The sequence below is a fragment of the Acomys russatus genome, chromosome 6, assembly GCF_903995435.1.
Source record: "Acomys russatus chromosome 6, mAcoRus1.1, whole genome shotgun sequence".
Taxonomy (NCBI): domain Eukaryota; kingdom Metazoa; phylum Chordata; class Mammalia; order Rodentia; family Muridae; genus Acomys; species Acomys russatus.
Window position 1 is genome coordinate 69131733 of NC_067142.1, and position 21825 is coordinate 69153557.

General features: G+C 40.5%; 2 protein-coding genes across 2 annotated transcripts in view; both read left to right on the plus strand.

Annotated features, from left to right (window-relative positions):
• Window positions 1–21825, plus strand: part of Tagln2 (transgelin 2) — a 960136-nt gene that overhangs the window by 841268 nt on the left and 97043 nt on the right. The window lies entirely within an intron of this gene.
• Aim2 (absent in melanoma 2) lies at window positions 9853–21494 on the plus strand. Its single transcript, XM_051147926.1, has 6 exons — window positions 9853–10270; window positions 15128–15279; window positions 16972–17025; window positions 18318–18737; window positions 20415–20603; window positions 21380–21494. The coding sequence occupies exons 1-6, from the start codon at window positions 10009–10011 to the stop codon at window positions 21425–21427; spliced, it is 1125 nt and encodes a 374-aa protein (XP_051003883.1). The 5' UTR covers window positions 9853–10008; the 3' UTR covers window positions 21428–21494.

A 21825-nucleotide genomic window follows, 5' to 3' on the forward strand; every position in this document is an offset into this window, starting at 1 on the left:
TGTGTGACTGGTTCTGGATAAAATGGGATGAGCAAGAAATAGGAGTGGATGGGCTTGAGGGATTGTAGGACCCACCCATCCTGGGCTTGCCTGATATGTCTGTATTCCAAAAGTGGTTCTGTATGCTGGGTATGGAATTATTCCCAGATGTTCTAAAAAGGCAAGACATAGGTAGGGAAAGAAAGCGGACATCTTATCAGAAAACAAGAGATGCAATCAGAAGCTGCTGGGGTATTCCTGAGCAAGTGACTCCACATCTTCCTTTCATTCCAGTTCTAGCAGCTTAAATTAGACGGCAGAGTCACTTTAGTGTCATGTGCAGTTACCTGGGGAAAGGTTAATTCTCAGTGGCTGAGTAATGAAGTTTTACTTTGTGTCTGAAACAGCTATGCACTATATATGCATATGTATATTACATGTGTGTGTTTTATATTATGCCATATATATGTGTGTATGTATGTATATATCTATATATCTATCCATATCTATCCATAAAATAACTTTCATTGACTGGACTAGGCTTCTGCTTTACAGAATTCCTCCTTACTGAGAGTCTGACCCTGAGCCAGGCACTGCAGTTCATGTGGTGAATACAATTAATTCAACACCTGGAGGTTCCAGCCAGGTGAGTCATCAGTTTGGGATGCAGAGTGGAAATTGTGTCTCAATAAGATAAAATTTAAAAAATGACCCTGAACAGAATGAGTTCAAGTGCTGTTTCCCCCCAATGAATCCTTTCTAAACTCATTTGTCTGGAAGCAATTAATTTTATTTCTAAGATGTTATTTATTTTATTGTGGATCATATTTTGGTACTAACATCATTGTTCATGATTCCTCGGGGTGATGGAATTGTAAAGTACTTTAGAAAGAATTAGCAGGTCCCCTTATGTTTAGATTTAATCTTTATTTTTACCAAATTAATTTATAGCTCTGGCTTAAAATTCAAATAGCACTATAAACGTGGGAAGAGTAGCTTCTTTTGGGATGGGGATGTTATTCAGTGGTAGACTGCTGGCCTAGCATGCACAATGTCCTCAATTTAGTCCCCTTGCACTGGGGGAAAAAAAGAGTAAGTTTCTCCCTATTATATTCCTGCGTCAAATCCCACTCACTAGCAGTGACTATTTTAGCCTTTTCATTTTGATTTTATGTCTTGAGATAAGATCTCTCATTGAAGCCCTGGCTGGCCTAGAACTTGCCACGTAGACCAATTTGATGCAATTCTCTTACCTCATCTTCTCAAGTGCTGAGATTCAGGTGTGTCTCACCGTGCCTGGCCATGTTAGCCTTAAAAAAACAAAAAACAAAAGAAAGATAGTAGGCTCTTAATTCCCCAGTTATAACTATGCTACAGTCTATTTTCAGTTTCCTGCAATTGAAACTGAAATTCAGTTTTCTCGTGCCTCTCTTTGCTCGTGATCTTGAGAGTCGCCACGTGTCACAAGCACAGATGATTCCAATGTCTAGGTGCAGTAATTTCACAATTTCTGATTAAATCCACGGGCACCTACTGTTTTGTATCCTGCTTTGTATCCCACGCTTCCCTCGAGCTGGTGATTCACCTGTATCACAGCTCCAGAGGCTGGAATTAAAGGCACATACCACATCTACTATAGCGCCTGGCTTAGGGTCAGACAAACAAAATGACGTGTCTCTGTTGTACCCCTGTTCATCCAACTAGACCATATTTCACTTGTTTGGAAGGTCTGGATACTGTCCGCAGGGCATTCCACTGCTGGACTGGAGTTCTTCTGCTGAGGTTTATCTCTGACCCTAGACAGCATTTCTCTGATTCTTCTGCTTTCTCTGCTCACTCTTGTGTGACTACATATTAGGAAGTCATTTTTCATGCTAGTTCACAGTCTATATTTCTTACTTTTTTCTTCTCTCCATCCCATTGTATTCCATTTACACTTATACAACGAGCTCTTCAGCTGTATTCTTTGCCACTCCATTAACTTTAAAAAGATTTTTGCTACCCCATTCATAAAGTACATCTAAAATATTTCTGTTAATCGTTTCATTATCACAGTTGTCATGATTGCTTTTTTGTTGCAATTTCTGTTAAAATCTCTTGATGGCTGACTATATTTTATTTCTTTTACCCTCTGCTTTGTCTCTTTCTTTGAAGTAGCTTTTCTGTTTCCCATTGCTATAATAAAACTTGATGAAATCAATTTAGGAAACACAGAGTTAATTTGGGCTCACAGTTTGAAGTCACAGTCCATCTTGTCAGGAAAGTCACAATGTCAGAGGATGTGAGATTCTGCTCACATCACATCCACATTCAAGCAGAGAGAGATGAATATCAGGACCCCAGCCCAGGGAGTCCCACCTTAGGTTACTTAGTCAAATAATATTCCACAGGTATGCACAGGTGCCCATATCTCTGTGGTTCTAGATCTCATGAAGTTGAAAACTGAGTTTAACCATCAGAGTTAAGTTTGTCCTAAAAGACTCAGAATCTGTAAGGCCTAGACAGTATCTATATGCTACGACATCTATCTGTGAATATTTATACTTTATCTGTGTGTGTGTACATATGGCATTTCCTGAAGTGGGTTCATCCAACAAAGAGGCCAGTGCCTATCCTCACAGGTCTTAGATTTTAGCAGTTAGAGTCAGGACACAGAAGGAAAACAGATACTGTTTCAAATGGTCAGCGGTGGTTGGTGCTACATGTGGGGAGAAGTGATTCATGGAAGGGCACAAGAGATGCTGGGCAGGGATGCCTCATCGATAAGGTTCTGTTTGAGCTTACATCTGTGGATGTATATGGATGAGCCTTGCAGTGAGAAGTAAAAGGGGCCCTACACTGCCTGCCTGATTATGTAATCATGGAGTATGGCTAGGCGGTCATCTGCCCTTGTGGCTTCTGGAGTATGCTTCTGTTAGAACTATTCTCATAACTTGTTACTGTACATTTTAAGTTGCACCTCCACTTATATGACTTCAAGTACCTACTCAACACATAGACCCTTCTCATTTACTTTGATATTATCACATCTGATCCATCACAGTAATTATTTTTATCATCATTGTTGATGCATTGTATAGGCATAACGTTATTGTGTAACTCAAGTGCTGATTTCTGTACCCCCATACCTGGTTGCAATCCTTGTTCTGAGAATCTCCTGTCTCAATGTTGTGTAAACACTGCTCCCCAATTGCTCCTTGATATGCAAATAAAGTAGTTTATAGCCATTTGCTGAGCAGGGGAGAGATTAGGGTTAGACTTCCTGCCAGTGGGGCGGGGGAGGAGAAGCAGTCAGAAGAGGAAGTAAAGTATTCAGGAGCAAGAGAGTTCTAAGAGACATCAAGAGAAAGAGCTGGAGTAGGAATCTACAAAATGCAGGTATCTCTGGGATGTATGCTGAGAGGAAACCAGATGAGGGTAGAGGGTTAAGACTAGAGTAATAAATGCTCAGTTATTATGTTGTGAAGCTTATTATTAAACAAATGTAAAAGAGTCTCAATTATTTGTGTGTTATCCAGGTGAAGAGAGAAACTGAGAAACAGTTTTATAAAAATAACATTAGCAGCATTGAGTTAGAAATGAGATGTTAATATCAACAGCTTCAAATTTAGCCTTAGGAGTCTGAGTAAGAACGGGGGATTTTATATGCATTTTGTATACCCTCTGAGATCAGCAAATTTTTTTTTTTTTTTTTTTTTTTTTTTTTTTTTTGCTTCATTTTGACTTTTAGTTTTGTTTTGGTTGGGTTTTGGTTTTTGGACACAAGCTTTCATAAGGCATAGACCTTAGAGTGAAACTTGTGTAGACGAGAATGGCCTGAAGTCTTGATCCTTGCCGTTACCCTCTAAGCACTGTGAGAAGGTCTGCTAATGATCAGAAATCAGGTGGTACCTTATGTCTGCTTGCTGTGCAAGTATCAGCAAGTCATCTGTTATTACTCTTTAGGCCTCTTGGCCATTTCTTTCTTTGCCTCACTGTAACTTTGAGATGAATCAATAGGAAGTGTCTATGACACTTTCTTTTCTGTGGCTATGAGAGGAAGACTGTGTTAGCTAATTTAGCTGGATCCTACCAGCCATGAATATGGGAGTCTTTGTGGTGCCTTGGGGCAATGGGTGGTGCTTACCAGAAGTATTATAAAACAGCTTCATGTGCTAGATGGAGGCAGGCAGGTGCTTGTTGGGCACCAAGGGATCGGAAGGGAGGTGGATTGTTGCATCAGGGTGATTTTTATGGTTTCCCCATGGGAATTGAAGACTGAGGGGATCAGCCACAGTGCTGCTTATCCTCTGATGATTTGAACCCGCGCAAACGACATCAGCTCTGAAAGTAGACGTTTCTGTTACTGTCACTTCAGCGCTGTCCCCTCGAGTCTCCTGGTTGGACTCATTTCTCTTGAGCTTCGATCTGTCTTAAAGATTTCCTGCCAGCCTTTTTAGGAGACAGACATTTCAGCTGCTTCTCTCACAGGATCCCTGAGGTAGCTTTTAGGGCAGTAGACCAGTAGCTTAGTGACTTAAACCCTTATACAGCACTGGGAGTCTCCCACAGCTCAAGGCCTGATATGTCTGCCCTGAGCCCTCTGTTTTAGCACAGACAGTTATCTGACTTGTAAGATCCCAAGCTTGTACCTCCACTTTCCCTCATATTTTGCATCCTCTGATTTTCAAAACACAGCTTGAGGAAAATACCCATCCACCTTCTTTTCTCAGTTTCTAACACAAGCCATCACCTCCCACTTCAGGTTAAATTGTTATTCGTTATACAATATTGCTGCTCTGAATCCTGTCCATCACTTTTTATATTAATAGCTGACACTGATTGACTGATTACTCTCACACGTTTCTGTTATGAGGTCTTGATTCAGTTGCATGGAATTATAACAGTGGTCATTTAACGGAGCTGTTCACCTTTGCTCCATTTTACATGTGAGGACCCGGACATTTTAGAAGGCTGTAACTTCCCAGATGTCACACAGCTAGTAAATGGCAGAGCCAGGATTTGAGGCTGTGTCTGTCTAACTGTATAGCTGTCAGACATAGGCAGCAAGTGAACCCTGTTGGAAACCCTTGAAGAAATTGAAAAGTCTTGGCACGAAAAAGGTAGGCGTCTGTCCCTCACAGCAGACATCAGATTCAGGAAATGGAGAGTGGGCTTCCTTTGTTTCAGAAGGTGCGCTCTAGAGAAACCCTCCTGAGGCCCACTCACATGAGCAATTTTCCTTTTGTTCTATACCACAGCTCGCCCCCTTCTAGATCATTCTCATCAGCATGGAACAAGTCTGATTCTTCCCATGTTAGAAAAGCAAGCGAGCATGAAAAGCAAGCAAGCAGCGCTTCACAAATCATCTTCTCTGTTTCCTACCCCGCTTCTCCGCGACACACACACCCTGTCTTCTGTCACATTTCCCTGGCCCTCTTACAGCCAGAGTTGGGCTGGCCTTCCATCCTCCCTTGCTGTCTCTGTACTTGTAACCAGTAGTCTCACATGGATAATTCTGTGGTACACCTAAAGCCTTCTCCTTATGTAACATTACAACAAAACAAACATGCAAAAGAGACACAGTTGATTCTTTACTTTCAAGAGTTGTCTTTTCTTAGCTTCTGGAATACTTGTGTTCTCTTTCACTACCTCCTTCAACAGCCACTTCCTGAAAGGGCTTCTAAGTCTCTCTGTGTGTCTCTCTCTCTGTCTCTGTCTGTCTCTGTCTTTCTGTCTCTGTCTCGCTGTCTCATCACTGTCTCTCTCTCTCTTTCGCTCTCTCTCTCTCTCTCTCTCTCTCTCTCTCCACATTTCTTTTGGAGGAGTTACTCATTCTGAGGGCACCCATGTGTATGCAGGCCAAAATACAACAACATCTCTGCTTGGTGATAGCCACATTTTGATGATCTGGCAGGTAACACTAACACGAAGATAGCTGATGCCCAAGCCTAGGGTCTACCTAGGGAGACACTAAACTGAGTCACACCTGAGTCTTACAGACAGAAAAATCCATGTAGTCTGAGTAGGGTGTGTGTCCCTTGCCCACTTCAAGGCTGGTGACAATTTAGCTGAACTTGAGTCTGCCCCGGTGCCATGCAGGCAGCTGTTCAATGGCAGTACCTGTCAGGAGGCTTCCTCTGTGAGCTGTGGTCTGGGTCTAAAGGCTTTCACTTTCTATTTCTCGCTGGTTCCCACTACCTTAAGCAGAATTCTGGGCTAGCTTTGGGGCCCTGTTGCCTGTGGGTGGAGTCTTCCTGCTCATTCTCTTGTCCCACCCAGATCCAAGGAGAAGAGCTAGAGGAACTCATTGGTCTGACTTGCATAGTTCCTGTTGCTCAGCATAGCCTGGGGAAGAGGTTACAGAATCCCTCCAGGTACTGGTGCTTTACTGTGATAGCCTAGTATTGAGTTTAAAGTGTAAGGCCTGGGCTATGTCCCTTCTTCCTCTTTCCACATGATGTGGACTTGGAGGAGTGTCAACATGGGCAAATCTTTCCTTCCCATCTCTTCACTGTATCTTTTCTTCATTGTCAAATGAAATCTGGACAAAGTGGTCCTCAGTTGGCTTCTTTAGGTATCAGAAGAGTGGTTCAGGGTATAAATACTTAATGTAGGAAGATGGTTGCTAGGGGTCATTATTAGCTGCCATCTTGTTCTCCTGGTTTCTTAGTTAAACCAAATGCTCCATGAACACAGCCTGGAATATGGAGAGGCCTAGAGCTCTGTTTTTTTGTTAGAGAAGACTAGCCTACTCACTCACCAAATGTTTACTGAAAACTTGTTGTTTCCCAGATGCTATTTTAGAAGATAGGGCTGCAGAAACGAACAACCGAGTCCTTGCCCACAAGGCACTTTCATTTCAGCCAAGAATGTGAGCTAAAACACAAACAAACAAAAAATACTGGATTCCTAAGAAGACAAGGAGAGAAGAAAAGGAAACAGTTTGTGGTAACAGACAGAAACGGGGCCAGGTCCTGTTATATAAAATACACACAGGAAAGGTTGAGCAGTAATCTATAGAGGGTGGTTTCAGCTATGCAGACAACCTGTGGAGAGAGAGAGAAATCATTTTGGCAAGAGGGAAAGACGGCAATTATATTTTTATTAAAATTGTAAGAGAGTTACATACGGGTATTTAAGGGATAGGTGTCTTCAAATCACAGCCAGTAACACTAGGGTTTTTGCTTTTTAATTTAAAGGTATTATTGCACGTTCTCTGAATAATACAAAGACAGCTGGCAAAAGAAGGAGCTGTGGACTTGGATTCAGACAATTTGAGCTTAGGCCATCTAGTTATCCTTTATACGCCGTGTGGCATCAGGTAAGTCATTCTGCCTTGAATACCAAATTTAACCAATTGCTACGTAGCTGGTGCTTTCCAGGTATGCCATACTGGGCACTTGCATGTTGTGGTAAGAATCTTCCTACTTTAGAGATAAGTCAGTCCTGTCGATATGATTTCCCCCCATCTTCCAGGCTTTCTGTGTAAGCATTTTGAGTACGCACGGTGCATGGCATAGCACTGCACTCTCAGAAAACAGCTGTGACTCTGCTGACTCATGCTGCCGGCATCATGGCCACATAGAATCACTGTCTAACAACACCTCACTGACTGTTTTCTGTGACCACTGGGATTGAACCCAGAGCCTCCTGCGTGGCAGTCAAAGGCTCTATGGCTGAGTTTCATTATGGTCCCAGCAAATACTTTAACACTTTTTAAGTAGCCTTATTATGTAGTAAAATGCAAATTGTATGTAAATAAGATCAACAGCCTTCAGAGAAATCGGTGTCTTAATTTTTCATATAGAATGTGATTAAATGTGATTGTGCTTTTATCGAAGAGGGGTGCAGGAAGATTAAAATTCCATAGCTGAGGCGATTAGCATACCGCACATGCTAAGCCAGAGGAGACTTCCTTCCTCCCTGTTATCAAAAGGACTGGTACACCAGTGCAGATTTATCACTGTGGCTATTGCAGGTGTATTTCTTATGTTGGAAAGAATGCTTATGGTAGTTTTGGACTTTGTGCTTGAGCACTGCCCATATAAGCAGAGCCACTTGGAGCTCTTCCCCACCCCCTAACCTGAGCAGTCTTTACCAGGACGGTAGTATGGTCTCATTAACAGTACTCTATAGAGCTCCTTGACATTGCCTGTACTGCTGTGACTCTCTGGGTCTTTGGCATCTTATGAACACCCTCTATTGGTTATATTTCTTTTAACTTATTCTCTCCTATGTAACTAATTACTGGTAATGTCAAATATATTCTTTTAAAAATATATTTTATTAATTTATTCATATTACATCTAAATTGTTATCCCATCCCTTGTATCCTCCCATTTCTCCCTCCCTCCCATTTTCCCCTTACCCCCCCTCCTCTATGACTGTGACTGAGAGGGACCACCTCCCCCGTATATGCTCATAGGGTCTCTTCTTGGTAGCCTGCTATCCTTCCTCTGAGTGCCACCAGGCCTCCCCCTCCAGGGGACGTGGTCAAATATGGGGCACCAGAGTTCATGTGAAAGTTAGTCCCCACTCTTCATTCCACTGTGGAGAATGTCGTGTCCATTGGCTAGATCTGAGTAAGGGTTCGAAGTTTACTGCATGTATTGTCCTTGGCTGGTGCCAAAGGTCAAAGATATTCTTAACACACTATTATCAGATGTGCTTATTCATATCTTCTGACCACTTTTCACCTAAGCTATTGATACTTTTCATAAATATATGTGGCTTTTCATATATTCTGAAAAGAAGGCATTTATTAGTTAGATACACCAAAGGTGGTATCCTCCCAGTTTGGACCTTTTCTTTTCTTTTTTTAAATGACATTTTCATTGTTTCCATTTTTATGAAGAAATTTAGAATGTGTATCAGTGAAATTTAACACAATCTTGCCTCTCTAACATGTCCTTTATGTACATTGCTTAGGAAACTTTTCTTCAAAGTAAAGTTTAGGGAAAAAAAACAGTTTTCTCATCTGTATTATTATTCTCATTTAGCCATTCAAGCCAGGTGAATATTAATTTGTCTGTGATATGAGATAAAGACGAAATATTATCATTCTCCATGTATTTTTCTAAATAATTTTCATTGTTGATCATTCTTTCTTTGAGATTTATACATATTGTTTGCATGTAGTTTCTTTGATTTTATGCTGACTTTTCTCCACTTACCATCTGATTTTCTTAACTATTACATCTTTATGAAAGTATTTATAAATAGTAAGTATAGTGTTTCTTGGTGAATAATTTAACTTATTTTGTATATGTCCATCCTTCTCTTTTCATGCAGATTTTAGACTGGTCCTTAGAAATTTTCTTTGAGGTTTTGTGTGTAGTTTGGATATTAATTGTCATGGTTGATATCTTCATTTTATTGAATGTTCCCTTTCAAAATAACACATACATCCCAAATTAATAGAAAGATAAATTAAAAACAGGGGGAAGAATCCTAAAATAGACCAACACATATTTGGGAAAGTGATTTTTGGCAGAGGCAAATGAAGAAGACATGGCCTTTTCCACATGTATGGAAATTCTTGCTACATGAACAAAAGGACCATCACATAATTTCATACCATACACAAAAGAATCCAGAATAGACCATAGATAGCCATTTAAAATATCTAGAGAAGCACACAGGAGAAAAATTTTCTGATTTTGAAACTTGTAAAGATGGAACACCAAAATGTGGTCCACGAGTGAATAAATTCATAAATGTATTTCGTGTATACATATGCCAAACATTTTAACTTGTAAACCCGAAGTATGCACATTGTGTCTCATGTCACGTGCTTGACAAATCTGCCTTAGAGGGGACAGGAACATAGACCCTAAGAATTCCTAAGGCATCCCTTGTAAGTGTCCCTTCCCGACACTAATGACCATCAGGCATAGGGATTTGTCTTTCATGTTTCACCTGATGCTCTTAATGCTCGGTCAAAGTAGTTTCTGTTAACCACTCGCCTTATATATCCATGTAGACTCACATCAGGTGCTGGAATCTTACAGTGGAGGTTTCTTTCCAGGCTGATCCTGAGGCTGTGAGATGGAGAGTAAATATAAGGAAATACTTTTGTTGACCGGCCTGGACAAGATCACGGACGAGGAACTGAAAAGGTTCAAGTTCTTTGCTGTAGATGAATTTAAAATCACCAGGAGCGAAATGCAGGATGCAAACAGGACAGACTTAGCTGACCAGATGATTAAAAGTTCAGATGCGGAGTTTGCATTGACAAAGACGATTCGTATTTTCCGGAAATTGAATTATATGCACATTGCAAATTGTCTCCAGGAGGAAAAGAAAAAAGGTAAGTGGAAGTGCCCCTACTGTAATGATGAGAGAGAGAGAGAGAGAGAGAGAGAGAGAGAGAGAGAGAGAGAGAGAGAGAGAGAGAGAGGGAACACCCCATGAATGTTGTAGGGAATTAATTTGATTTGCTTAATCACTGGCATTCCTACCGTTCTCTCTGAGAGTTGCTAAACAGCACGTTATAAATTCATCAACCATCTTGGATGCCAGCAGTCAGGGCCGCCACCCATTGTCTCTTTCTCCACCAGCCTGTCTCTAATCTACTTATAGAAACCATGGAAACAGAATGGCCCTGTTAATGCTCAAGGTTCTATTACACAGTACTTAAGGGTTTCACACTTTGTTGATGGCCTGCTATAACCTTGAACAGTCAAAGCAGAGAATCATTGAACTTTGCCACAGACTATCCACTTCTGCACTGAGCCTACCTGCTGTGCTCCTAGTCCATCTCTTTCAGAAGACTTTGTGTTTCTACTCCACAGAGTTTCTATTATTTTTAATTTTCGGTAGTGATGGCACTATGGACATCCAGGACACAAAGCGGGTGTTTGCATTCACTAAACCACTACTCGATTTCCACCAATTATGTGCATTTTGTTATGTGCCTGATTGAGGTATCCTTTGTGTTCAGATGACGAATAAGAGCCAACAAAAGAATACCTCACCAAGGGAATCCCTACAATGAGAGATTCCAAAAGCAGTGTCTGGTGACACTACGTTAATACCGAAGCTGCAAAATCGTAACAGTTTGGGCAACAGATTCCTATATTGCAACACGAACGACCTGTCTTCCCAAATGTTGTTTCTACCCAGCTCAAGTGGTGAAGTAAGGATACAATTTCAGACAGATATAAGTTGTTTTGTAATTTTGAGGACCTTAGAGCAAGGCCTGATCCTGATCACTTTATTTTCAAAAGGTGGCTGAAAGAAGAATGTGTAGTTCTTACATATGACCACAGGGTGACAGTAAGAACACGTAATTGCTCCCTGTAACTACTTTTGTTTACCTAGTACTTCAAGCCAACTAAGTTTGGTAATATCTTTTAGTTTTCCCCCAAATCAATTCCTATTCCTGAATTTTTTTTTTTTCTGGTTAGGATGATAGAAACCCCTGAATTGAAATTTTTCCTCCATTTTACTGTTCTAATGATGGTGGAATTTTATCAGTCTGAGTTGCTCAAAATGATCTACTTTGAGTCCTGGTTGAAAATTTGGGGTGACTGGCAGCTGTGCATGCTGACCTCGAAGTCAGTTTAGTTCCTTTGCAGCTTAGAAGATCTAGTTGAGGTCATCTTCAAGCCACCTGAAGCACAATTTTGTCAGTGACACCAATGGCCACTATGGTAGCATGTTGATTTCTGGGTGGTTTCCTAGAACTTTCACCTTGTCTTTAGTCAGGTAAACATTCACCTTGCCTCATGAAAAATGAGGGACATCTGAACAAATTAAAAGATGTCATTAAACAGTGACAGTAAGGTCCTGACCATTAGTTGGGACTTGAACAGGAAGACAGATGAAAAATTATGAGGGCACATATGTATGATTAAGCAAGAAAATCTAACCAAATTCTTAAAATATAACAATAAATTAGGTAGATGCAAACACTATGAGTGACATTAAAAATGATCAGTGTGATTGATGTGACGGGCTAGAATGACGTGTTTATTCCCATGGGATTCCTTAACTCTCCTTTCCCCTCTCCTGTACTGCCAATATCAACTGGATGTTTTTATATACATGTTTATAAAAAAATACAGAAAATAGTTTCATAGAATTAACCCTTAAAATATCAGCTTAACTTCTTGCAAGCATATCTAGTCATTTTGATGGCCACTTGCCATCATCATCTACAAGTTCATAGTCTGTAACAGCAAAATGGAGTTAAAATATGACAGAAGAATTCGAGTAATGTTTTTAAGTAAATTTATGGCTCTGTGCTGGGCTGCATTCACGTGACTCACAGACCATGGGTTAGACATGCCTACAAGAGCAAAGGTTTTTATAGTATTCCTGACCAAGACTCAACTATTTTCTGTTGTCTGAAATATAGCAATGGAAGCCTCACTTACTGTGTGACTAATGTTAGCCATATTTATTATATTATTTGATTTCCAACAAAGTCAAATCCATGAACATGCCTGCATGGTTCAGATTCTGTGAGAAACCATATCTAATATAGGTTCTGAGTGTGTGTGTTGTTTTATTTTATTCATATTTTTGAGACAGGGTTTCTCTGTGTAGCCTTTGCTTTCCTGCACTCACTTTGTAGACCAGGCTGGCCTTGAACTCACAGAGATCTGCCTGGCTCTGTCTCCCTGATTGCTGGGATTACAGATGTGCGCCACTGCTCTTGGCTATCTAATAAGTTCTTATGACATGCTTTGCCCATAAGTCCCTTAAGTAATTCAATGTTGACCATATTGATAGATGGTCACTTAAAAATCAGCACAAGAAGTTGCCTTTTCAGAAAGTAAAGCCTTATCATTGACTTGGGCATCTGTGCTATATCATTCAGCTGCCTTATGGGGACATTGATGAAGAGTGAACATGTCCCTCACCTAACAATCTACTTATCCATTCACTAATAATCCTTGAATTGTTAGTGGTCATCATCAACTCCATTAGATTCAGAAAATTAGGGTTTAAACCCATCTTGCATATTTTTGTAACCCCTGTAATAATTTATCATAGCTACAGTTTTCAAAATACTTTTAAAAATTTTATATGAGATAATTTTCCTTATATTTTGTCATTGCAGTATTATAAACATGACTACATACAATTTATTCCATTGAACTCTGTATAGTTACTTTATTATTGTTGTTGTTGTTTAATCAATTAGCTCCATTTTTAATCTTAAAGACTTAAAGAGTTCCTTTGGCATATCCTGAAAGGCAAGGCTGAACTGTCGTTTTTTTCATTTCCTCTTCTTAAAGCCCTTTTAACATTTATCTATGCAGTTTGGGTGGGAGACATATGTTTGTCACAGCATGCATATGAAGGTGAGAGATCAGCTTGCAGGACTTAGTTCTTTCATTGCAGCAAGGGAGATCTGTGCCTGAATTCAGGTCATCAGATTTGGTGGCAAGTACCCTTCCCCCCTGAGCCAACTTGTCAGTCCTCTGCTCCTTCTTGTTGAAGGAAAGTTTTTTTAGGTAAAAATTCTTTCATAGTAATCATTCATTTTCTTCCTTTTTGCTCTAAATACATCACCCATTTGCTCCTGGCTTACATGGTTTTTATACTGGTTCAGATTAACTTTGTGGTCTTATCAGGTGTTCTGGATGGCCCCGACTTTGGGTCTATTCTTTTAGTGATTGGTGTCTGTGCATTTGAGGAAGAGAAAGCAGTAACATTTTTCTTTTTATCTTTGTTCTTCTACTTCTTCTTTTTCTTCATTTCCTCCCCCTTCTCTTCATCCCTCTCATTCTCTAACCCAGGCTGTACTTTTGCGTATGTCAGCTGGTATCAACTACAGGGAGACAACTTATTCTCAGGTTCTCTGATGGGACCAGGCTACTGCTTGTGTTCTATAGTCAAATAAAGATACTAGCTACATTGGGTGGCTCAGTAAGATGACTAACTGGACTTAGCAGTCAGATAGAGCTGCTGGCTAAAATCTTTTATCCTCTCTAATTAAGTAAGTTTGCAGGATATAAATCCTAAATGAATAGCATTAGTGCTTAGAATCTATTGGTGCATGGCCAAAAATTGTGTTCTGAGGATGGAAAAGGATATGGATGCCACTTGGAATTCGCAGGGCCTGAGGCTATACTCCTCAGGTATGTAAAAATCTCAGATCTTCCTCCTAATTTGGGCCCACACTGAACCTCAGGCTGGGCTCAAAACTCATCCCAGTCCCATCATTTCTCTGTCACTAGGTTTGGGGTAACCAGATGATCTACACTGAAGAAATACTGCAGTACAGACTTTCTTTTAACAAGAAGCCACTTTTGAAACACTGGCGCGGGGTGGGGTGGGTTTCTCATTAGCCTGTGACTAGCAAGGTCAGATGGTTCTTTGAGGATATTTGTGCGCATGAGATTCCCTATAATGTTCAGGAAGCCTGATGCCTTGCTCTGAGGCTGGGTGACAGGGGTCAGCACTTCACAGTGGAGGTCAGACAGATTTGGAAGCTGTACTCCATACATGTGCGTATGTGTATATCCTCACCCTACAAGTCTTGAGAAGCCTTACACTCTAGTGGAAGGTTGACTATGATTCATTGTGCAAGCCTCTTAAAAGTGCTATTGGATAGTCTCTTTGATTGGGTGACTCCACAGGCAAAGCACGTGTTAGTCACAGTAAGACCCAATTCATTTTGTTTATTTCTAATTAACCCCTGTTATTCCAACATGGAATAACAGTCCTGAACATTCCTCATGAGATGCAGTGTAAGTGAGCCTTCTACAATGAATGCCATAACCCCGGGAAAGTCACATGTTCACTCCCTACCCTTCAGCCTCACCAAAGGAGGTTGTAGGGCCATCGAACCCTCTCTACACAGCACTGTGCCATCTTGGGAGGGAGATACTATGGTTAAAGACGAAAACATTCCTCTCAACCTCTAGAGGCGCTTTCCTCGGCCTTGTGATTCTAGAAGGTTCTCTCCTTACATTCTGAAGTGTTCCCTAATGTGCCTTTTCTGTGAATAGTTACGTGCTGTATTCTTGTGAGGTGCTTAAAGTGGGACACTCCTAATCCATCACCGTGCTGCTGTCTCCCTTCTAATTTTCTTCTTGAAAGCTAATGACATTCAAATGATACTCTCATTCTCAGCCATGCTTGCTCATGTATATAGATTAATGTATCTGTTTCTTGTTTTTGCCTCCTCCTTCTTTTTCTTCTTCTTCAGTTGAAAGTAAGTCCATGACAAATCCAAAGAAGAAAGGAACACAGCAAGGAAAAAAAGAAAGTCAATCTGAAAACCATTCTGTTGTATCTGCCACCAGGAGAGACAAAGCCTGCAAGAAACCCTGTGCTACAAAAGTCTGTCCTCAAGCTAAGGTAGACTAGTGTAACTCCCTATCAGAGCATGCTTTCATCACTGTTCTTGTCATCCAGCACATGAAACCAGCACTTTGTCTCAGAGCTTACAAATCAGGAAAACAAGGCTATGATAAGAAAGCTATGTCTAAATTACAAAAAGAAATTTAACAGCTTTTAATTTCTGCCATGCTCTGGACATATTAACATGTTGTTGTGTTAGCCTCTATTTGGCAGAGACTCTGACAGGGGCCATATTCAATGGGTATCTTTTAGGGTGCTCTCAGCATCAGCTCTTGTGAGGAAGTTTAGGAGGGGAGGGCATGGGGAGAAATTCTGGTTCAGTGGAATTGCAGCAAGGAGTCCAGCCAGTCCCGTGGGAGGCTTGGGGGCTAAGAATGCCCTGAGGATTGTCACAGTGTGGCTGGAAAAGATAATCCCTTTTCTTCACTGTGTGCCTGCTCATATTGTGGTGAGCAGGCTCTTTGTAAGCAAAGGGAATAAAACTTGGGAAAGTCTCCATCCCTCCGTCCTGACAGAGCAGCAGGCAGGGATCCCCCACAACTTCACCACACACATGCAGTTTCATTTCCTGTGAAGAAAGTGCCAAGTAATTTTATAGAGGAGTGTACTTAGGGTGTGTATATCATTTTGTCTAGCGTACCTGCCCACTTCCTCTGTGTGTGGCTCAGAGATTTCTAGAGTTGTCAAGAAAGCAATAGCCAGATTTAAGTGTTATGTTCTAGTGAACAGACATAAAAATACGTATTGGATAGTCTAGAAAATCCAAATAAAGTGCTTGGGACTGAAGACAAGAAATTCTCAATAGTCCTTGGTGAACTTGACATTTTCTTGCCTGGGAAATAGAGTGCGGGATGCTGTTCATCAGATGCACTCAAGGGCTCATACCCCAAGGTCTGCCAAATGAAATGCAAAACACACTCTTTAATTGCGCTTTTTTTCAGGGTCTCCCATTGGCTATGGATCACTAATTGCTTTTTAAAATAGTATTGCTTCTAAAACATACACATGCATGAACAGCCACACAGGCATGCACATGTACATATATACATACTGTCTCTAATTATTCTTAACTTCTTAATTTTAAAGAACAAAAAACATGATGAAAATAAAATTGCTACAGTCTTAGGATGTATAGAAAAGCCCATTTTTCATAGACAATATCCCAGGAGTGTTTGTATGTGCGTTATTTGAGCATTTATACAATAAGGAATGCACCATTCTTTACCCTTTATTTAAATAAATTAAAATAGTTGTTTTATTATCCCTATAAAACACATTTAATTTTTTTAGATGCTGTGTTATAAGATTTTTTAAAAATGTATTTATGTACATATTTTTTAAATAAAGGTGTGCTCTGTCTCCATGACGTACGTGTACATGCCTAAAGAGGGCATCACATCTCTTTATAAGCCACCACATGGTTTCTAGGAATTGAACTCAGGACCTTTGGAAGAGCAGCCGGTGTTCTTAACTGCAGAGCCATCTCACCATCCCCAGATTATTATAAGAATTTTTTTTGCCAAAATCATTTTTGGGAATTTAAATGATTTTAATGATTTATAACTAAAATAATAAGATATAATTTTAATGTAAGCCTTAATATAGAACTCTATGTTTATTCTTCTGAGAGTAAACTCTCGAAGGTAGAATTGATTCTAATTTTTAATTCTCCCTTTAATTCATCTGTAGGATCTCACGTCATCCCGCCAGGCTGCTGGACACCGCCAGAGCACCAAATCAGATGTAAGAGCTTCTGCATTAGAAGTCAAAGGGCAGTCAGTTTCTGGGCAGAAAAGGGTGAAGCGAAGGATCAAAGGTTCTGCCCCTTCCAAGAACATAGGTCTCCTGGTGGGGAAGAAAGGAACACAGAACAGGATCCCTGTGAAACAGAATAGCCACGCCAGCCAGAAATGCACGAAAAAGCAGAAGCTCGCAGTGGCAGGGCAGCAGTGACTACAGGGCTAGTCCAGCAATGCACTCCTTGGGGGGAGGGGGAGGGAGAAATGGAGTTCTTCTTCTTCCCTAGTGTTATTGCTCAGAATAAACAACCAGTCTTCAGTGAAATACATGGTGTGCTCACCTTTTTATTTCATGTGAAATGGGGGCTTATAAACCTTGGGAAGCAGGAGAGGTGTTTGATTTGCTGGGACTAAGAGTGCATGGGATACTTCATTGACAAGCAGCAGCATAGTCCTTACATGAGAAGGGGAAGGCAGTATTTCATTATCCTATGAGCAGCAGGGGGTAGGGATGGGGTGGGAAGAACTCCAGGTACAGTTAAAGGTATGGAAGAGGGTCACTGGCTGAAAGCTAAGGTACCGTAGACATCTTATTATGGTAGGGTGGATATTTCCAGCAATCCTTAGGTATACCCTGAGTAGTATCAGGAAAAGGTTGGGCCTATAATCTCCCTGAGGGCTATGTCATGCTCCTTAGAGGATTTGGAGTTTTCCCCAGATCAGTGAGAAAGGGATTTGGCATTGAGTACCTAGTACCGAGATCAGGGGATTTCTGGAAATGCCAGACTTCAACCTTAACCAAGGGTACAATCTCATTCCAAGATCTCTTAGTTTACTCACATTTAATGATCTATCCTTTTATTATGCACGGGCATATTTCTGGGAATGTGGTTGAGCTCTGAGCATACCAGTGAGCTTCCTCACTCTTATACAAGAGTCAAGTAAGTGCTCAGTACAGTGTTGGAGGGAAAAATATACTGTAATAGAATCACAAGAAGACAGAATTGGATTAAGCCCCTTGCAATGATTCAAGTTTCTGACATACTCTTTTCATAAATTACATAGCAAAGAAGGGTTCTGATTTTGTCTCCAGAGCCAGTTATGCTGCACCACCTGTATACTGAAATATTCCTTTTGTGTTCTTTCAATCTAGATAATTTTAAGTCTCTAATCTCTCCCCAACTTTTCCACGTTTCCTTCAGTTCAGATTTCTTTGGCTTCCTGGGTTTTCACTCTGAATGCAGGCCACTTGAGGAACGCTGACCCTTAGCTAACATTGGTTCTCTCCTGTTACAGCCTCAGAAGGAGCAGACAGCAGCAGAGCAGGAAGCCATCAGAGAAGGTTTACAGAAAGGCCCATTGGTAGCTGTGGTGCTGAAAGCCATGGACCCTTTTGAGTGCAAGGCCAAGGAAGGGAAGCAAGAAATATTCCATGCAACAGTGGCCACAGAGAAAGAGTTTTTCTTCGTGAAAGTTTCAAATGCACAGTTTAAAGATAAATTTATCCCAAGGAAAACAATTAAACTATCAAACTATATTTGGCACAGTAGCTTCTTGGAGGTGACCTGTTCCTCAGTTGTAGTTGAAGCTGAATCTAACCACAAAGTCTGTGTCTCAAAGAAGATTAGGAAGAAAGCTGGGGAAACTCCCAAAATTAGTAAGCTGAAAACTCAGCTCTGTGGAACAATTGTGAATGGGATATTTAAAGTCCAAAAGGTAAGTTCTTACATGCAATTTTACATTGATTAGTAAGGTTAATATAACCTATAACACCTATTCTAAACATTAATGGAAATTTAGAAATTATACTTCATAATATATATACATATATATATGAAACAGTTCAACAATTAAAAAACAATTTGAAAATCTTAAGAATTTACAGGATGATAATTTGCCAAAACGTGCATACAAAGCTCATAAAAGTTTTATTTTGTATTTTTGTTTGTTTTGCTTTTTGAGACAGGGTCTTACTAGGTAGGTGTGGCTAGTCTGACACTCACTGAGATCCCCCTGCCTCTGCCTCCTGAGTGCTGGGATCTATACACATGTCACTACATCCAGCAAAGCTTTCATTTTGAAGTTACTTTTATTTCTTTTTACCCTTGTATCCTCTGAATCATAGACACAGTTATTTTCCCCTCTGTGTTGCTTTTATGTGCTTCTGTACCATCCCACGTTCAAAGTCACTTTTGTTTTGAGCACTCTGTAGAGGACTGATGAACTGAGTTGGCTTGAAGACCTAACAGTGAGTGAAGACAATGGAAGAGTTAGCAGGGTATTCTTGCTAGGTGCCAAATATCTCTGTCAGAGTTTCCATTGCTGTGAAGAGGCACCATCACCATGGCAACTCTTAAAAAGACTTTTAAAAAACTTTTAATTCAGAGTGGCTTACAGATTCAGAGATTTATTTCATTATTATCATGGTGGGAAGCACAGTGGCACACAGGCAGACATGGTACAGGAGAAGTAGCTGAGAGTTCTACATCCAGATCTGTAGGCAGCGGGAGGAGAGAGAGACACTGGGCCTGGCTTAAGCTTCTGAACCTTCAAAGCCCACCCCACCTCCTGCAGTGACACACTCCCTCCAACAAGGCCACACCTACTCCAACAAAGCCACAGGTCTTGATCCTTTTTAATAATGCCACTCCATCATTCAAACCACTGTACCAGGAACCAGGGAAAACTAGTCTTAGTGTTAGCAGTTTTTTGTTAAAGAGAGATTCTGAAAAAATACAGGAAACATGTTGATGACCTCTCTAGACTTGTCAGGAAAGGTTCAGGAGGAGATTGTCCTCCTTGGAAAATTAAAGCATAAAAATACCCTCTTGTACCCCTCAGTTTTGGGCCTTCTATTTGATCAACTACCCACAAATGTTTATTCATTCAGTCAATAAAACTAAATCTCAAATGCAGTCCTTATTTTATGTAACTGGCCAGTATCTGGTCCCCTTCCAACCCAGGCTTGTGAATGATTTTTCATCATTGACTTTTTAACTTTTAGGGTTTTTAAAATTTATTTAGGTCTTTTCTTACTGGTTCATGTGTGTCTGGACTTGTTTTATTAAGCAGCCCTCTAAATCACAAGGTCTTCCTTTAGCTTCACTTTCTCTGTCTACTAGTTGTTTCTATGCGCCATCTTGGCCTCCCAAAGGAAAAGACCTTGAGACTAGAAAGATGGACACAAGAGGGAACATGCTTTTAATAAGATTGTTCCACCCCCTCCACTGAGATTGGCTAATATCTGTTAGGTAGAAGTCTGTTAGTTTGAAAGCTGGAATGATTCTTCACATTTCTTTTGGAAGGATGCTCCTGTCCTGTCTGATAACTGATTTACGTGCTGCTCTTCTTCAGTCATCTCAGCAGGGCTTGACTCTTGTTTTCCTTTCACAGATAACAGAGCAAAAGCGTAGAGTACTATATAGTGTATATGACAAAACCGGGGAGATGGAAGTGTTGGTGCTTGGAAACCAGAGCAAAATACAATGCGAGGAAGGAGATAAGCTTAGACTCACATTCTTCGAGGTGTCAAAAACAGGAGAGAAAATACAGTTGAAATCTGGACCCTATAGCTTCTTTAAGGTATGAAAGAAAGTCATTTCTTAAAAGAGGCCATTAGCTGGTGTTTTCTGTCAGAAAGCTGAAAAGGAGCTGCTGGACATGATATGGGAAGAGCCTGATATGTAGTGCATCTGCATCTCACAGACCTGAGGAGCCTGTTTTTAGAAAACGCATATTCTAGAAACACAATTACAAAGCCATGGATGTCCCAAAGAAGACATACACACACACGCGCGCGTGCACACACACACACAAACACACACCACACATACACCCCTCCCCCAACACACACATATTCTCAAAGAACTCCACAATGAGTTTCTTGATTACAGTCTAAATCTAAGGCAGCTTGGCCAAAGTTGCACAACTCATCCTGACAAATGCAGTTACAAGTGAAGTCAGAAGATAAACACCTTGCAAACAACTTTTTGAGCCCGTGAAACCACCCATGCCTCTGTCACAGCCCAGGGCAGTTAAGTAAGTCATCACCTCCTCGCACCTTGATACTGCCTTGCTCCCTTCCCCATACCTAACAGTGTTTATATGGACTGTTGTCTCTCTTCCTATGTTTTAGATAGAGACCTGAGGAATATTCGTATGTGGCTTATTAGGTAGGAGTGTATGTGTTCAGAGCAGATATACTTCAGGAGAGCCATCCAAGAGTGTAGGAATTAAGAAGGGCCATGAAGGAGGGGGAGATTCGTTGGAAAGAAAGGTTCATTTCAGAAGAACAGTGACTGGAAGTAGAGGAAAGTTAATCATCAACACCTTAGTCTACATCTTTCTCCTCCATACAGGTTATTAAGGCTGCAAAGCCAAAAACTGAGAAGAAAAGTGTGAATTGAAGTCAACTCACCTAAGAGGGTTTTGCTGAAGAATTCTCAGGCTGCCTTTTGAATCAGACTGGGCCACTATCCAGTTATATTAATGAAAGTAGGACAAACACTCAACCATCGACTCTAAACTATATGTAAAATTATCATTAATTAAATTATTCCTTTGTCAAGGGTCGGGCTGTTATTCTTCATTTCACAGATATTCAAGCGTGTTGTAATTATATAAATAACTGTTAAATGAACAAACTGAACAGAAAATGTTTTTCATATGTACTTGTATGAGCTATTATGAACCAAATATATAAATAACCAATTTTACAAGAGAATAAATAGGAAAAGCTTGAAAGCCTGAAATTATTTTCATCTTAACTATCTTTTGATTTTAAGAAAGATTATTGAGAAAATAC

Bases quoted from the DNA above. Each gene is read 5' to 3' on its own strand.
- Aim2 (XM_051147926.1), top strand. From the start codon at position 10,009: ATGGAGAGTAAATATAAGGAAATACTTTTGTTGACCGGCCTGGACAAG. The intron at 17,026-18,317 runs GTAAGAGCTTCT...CTCCTGTTACAG, and splicing joins GCCAGAGCACCAAATCAGAT to CCTCAGAAGGAGCAGACAGC. The intron at 20,604-21,379 runs GTATGAAAGAAA...TCCTCCATACAG, and splicing joins GACCCTATAGCTTCTTTAAG to GTTATTAAGGCTGCAAAGCC.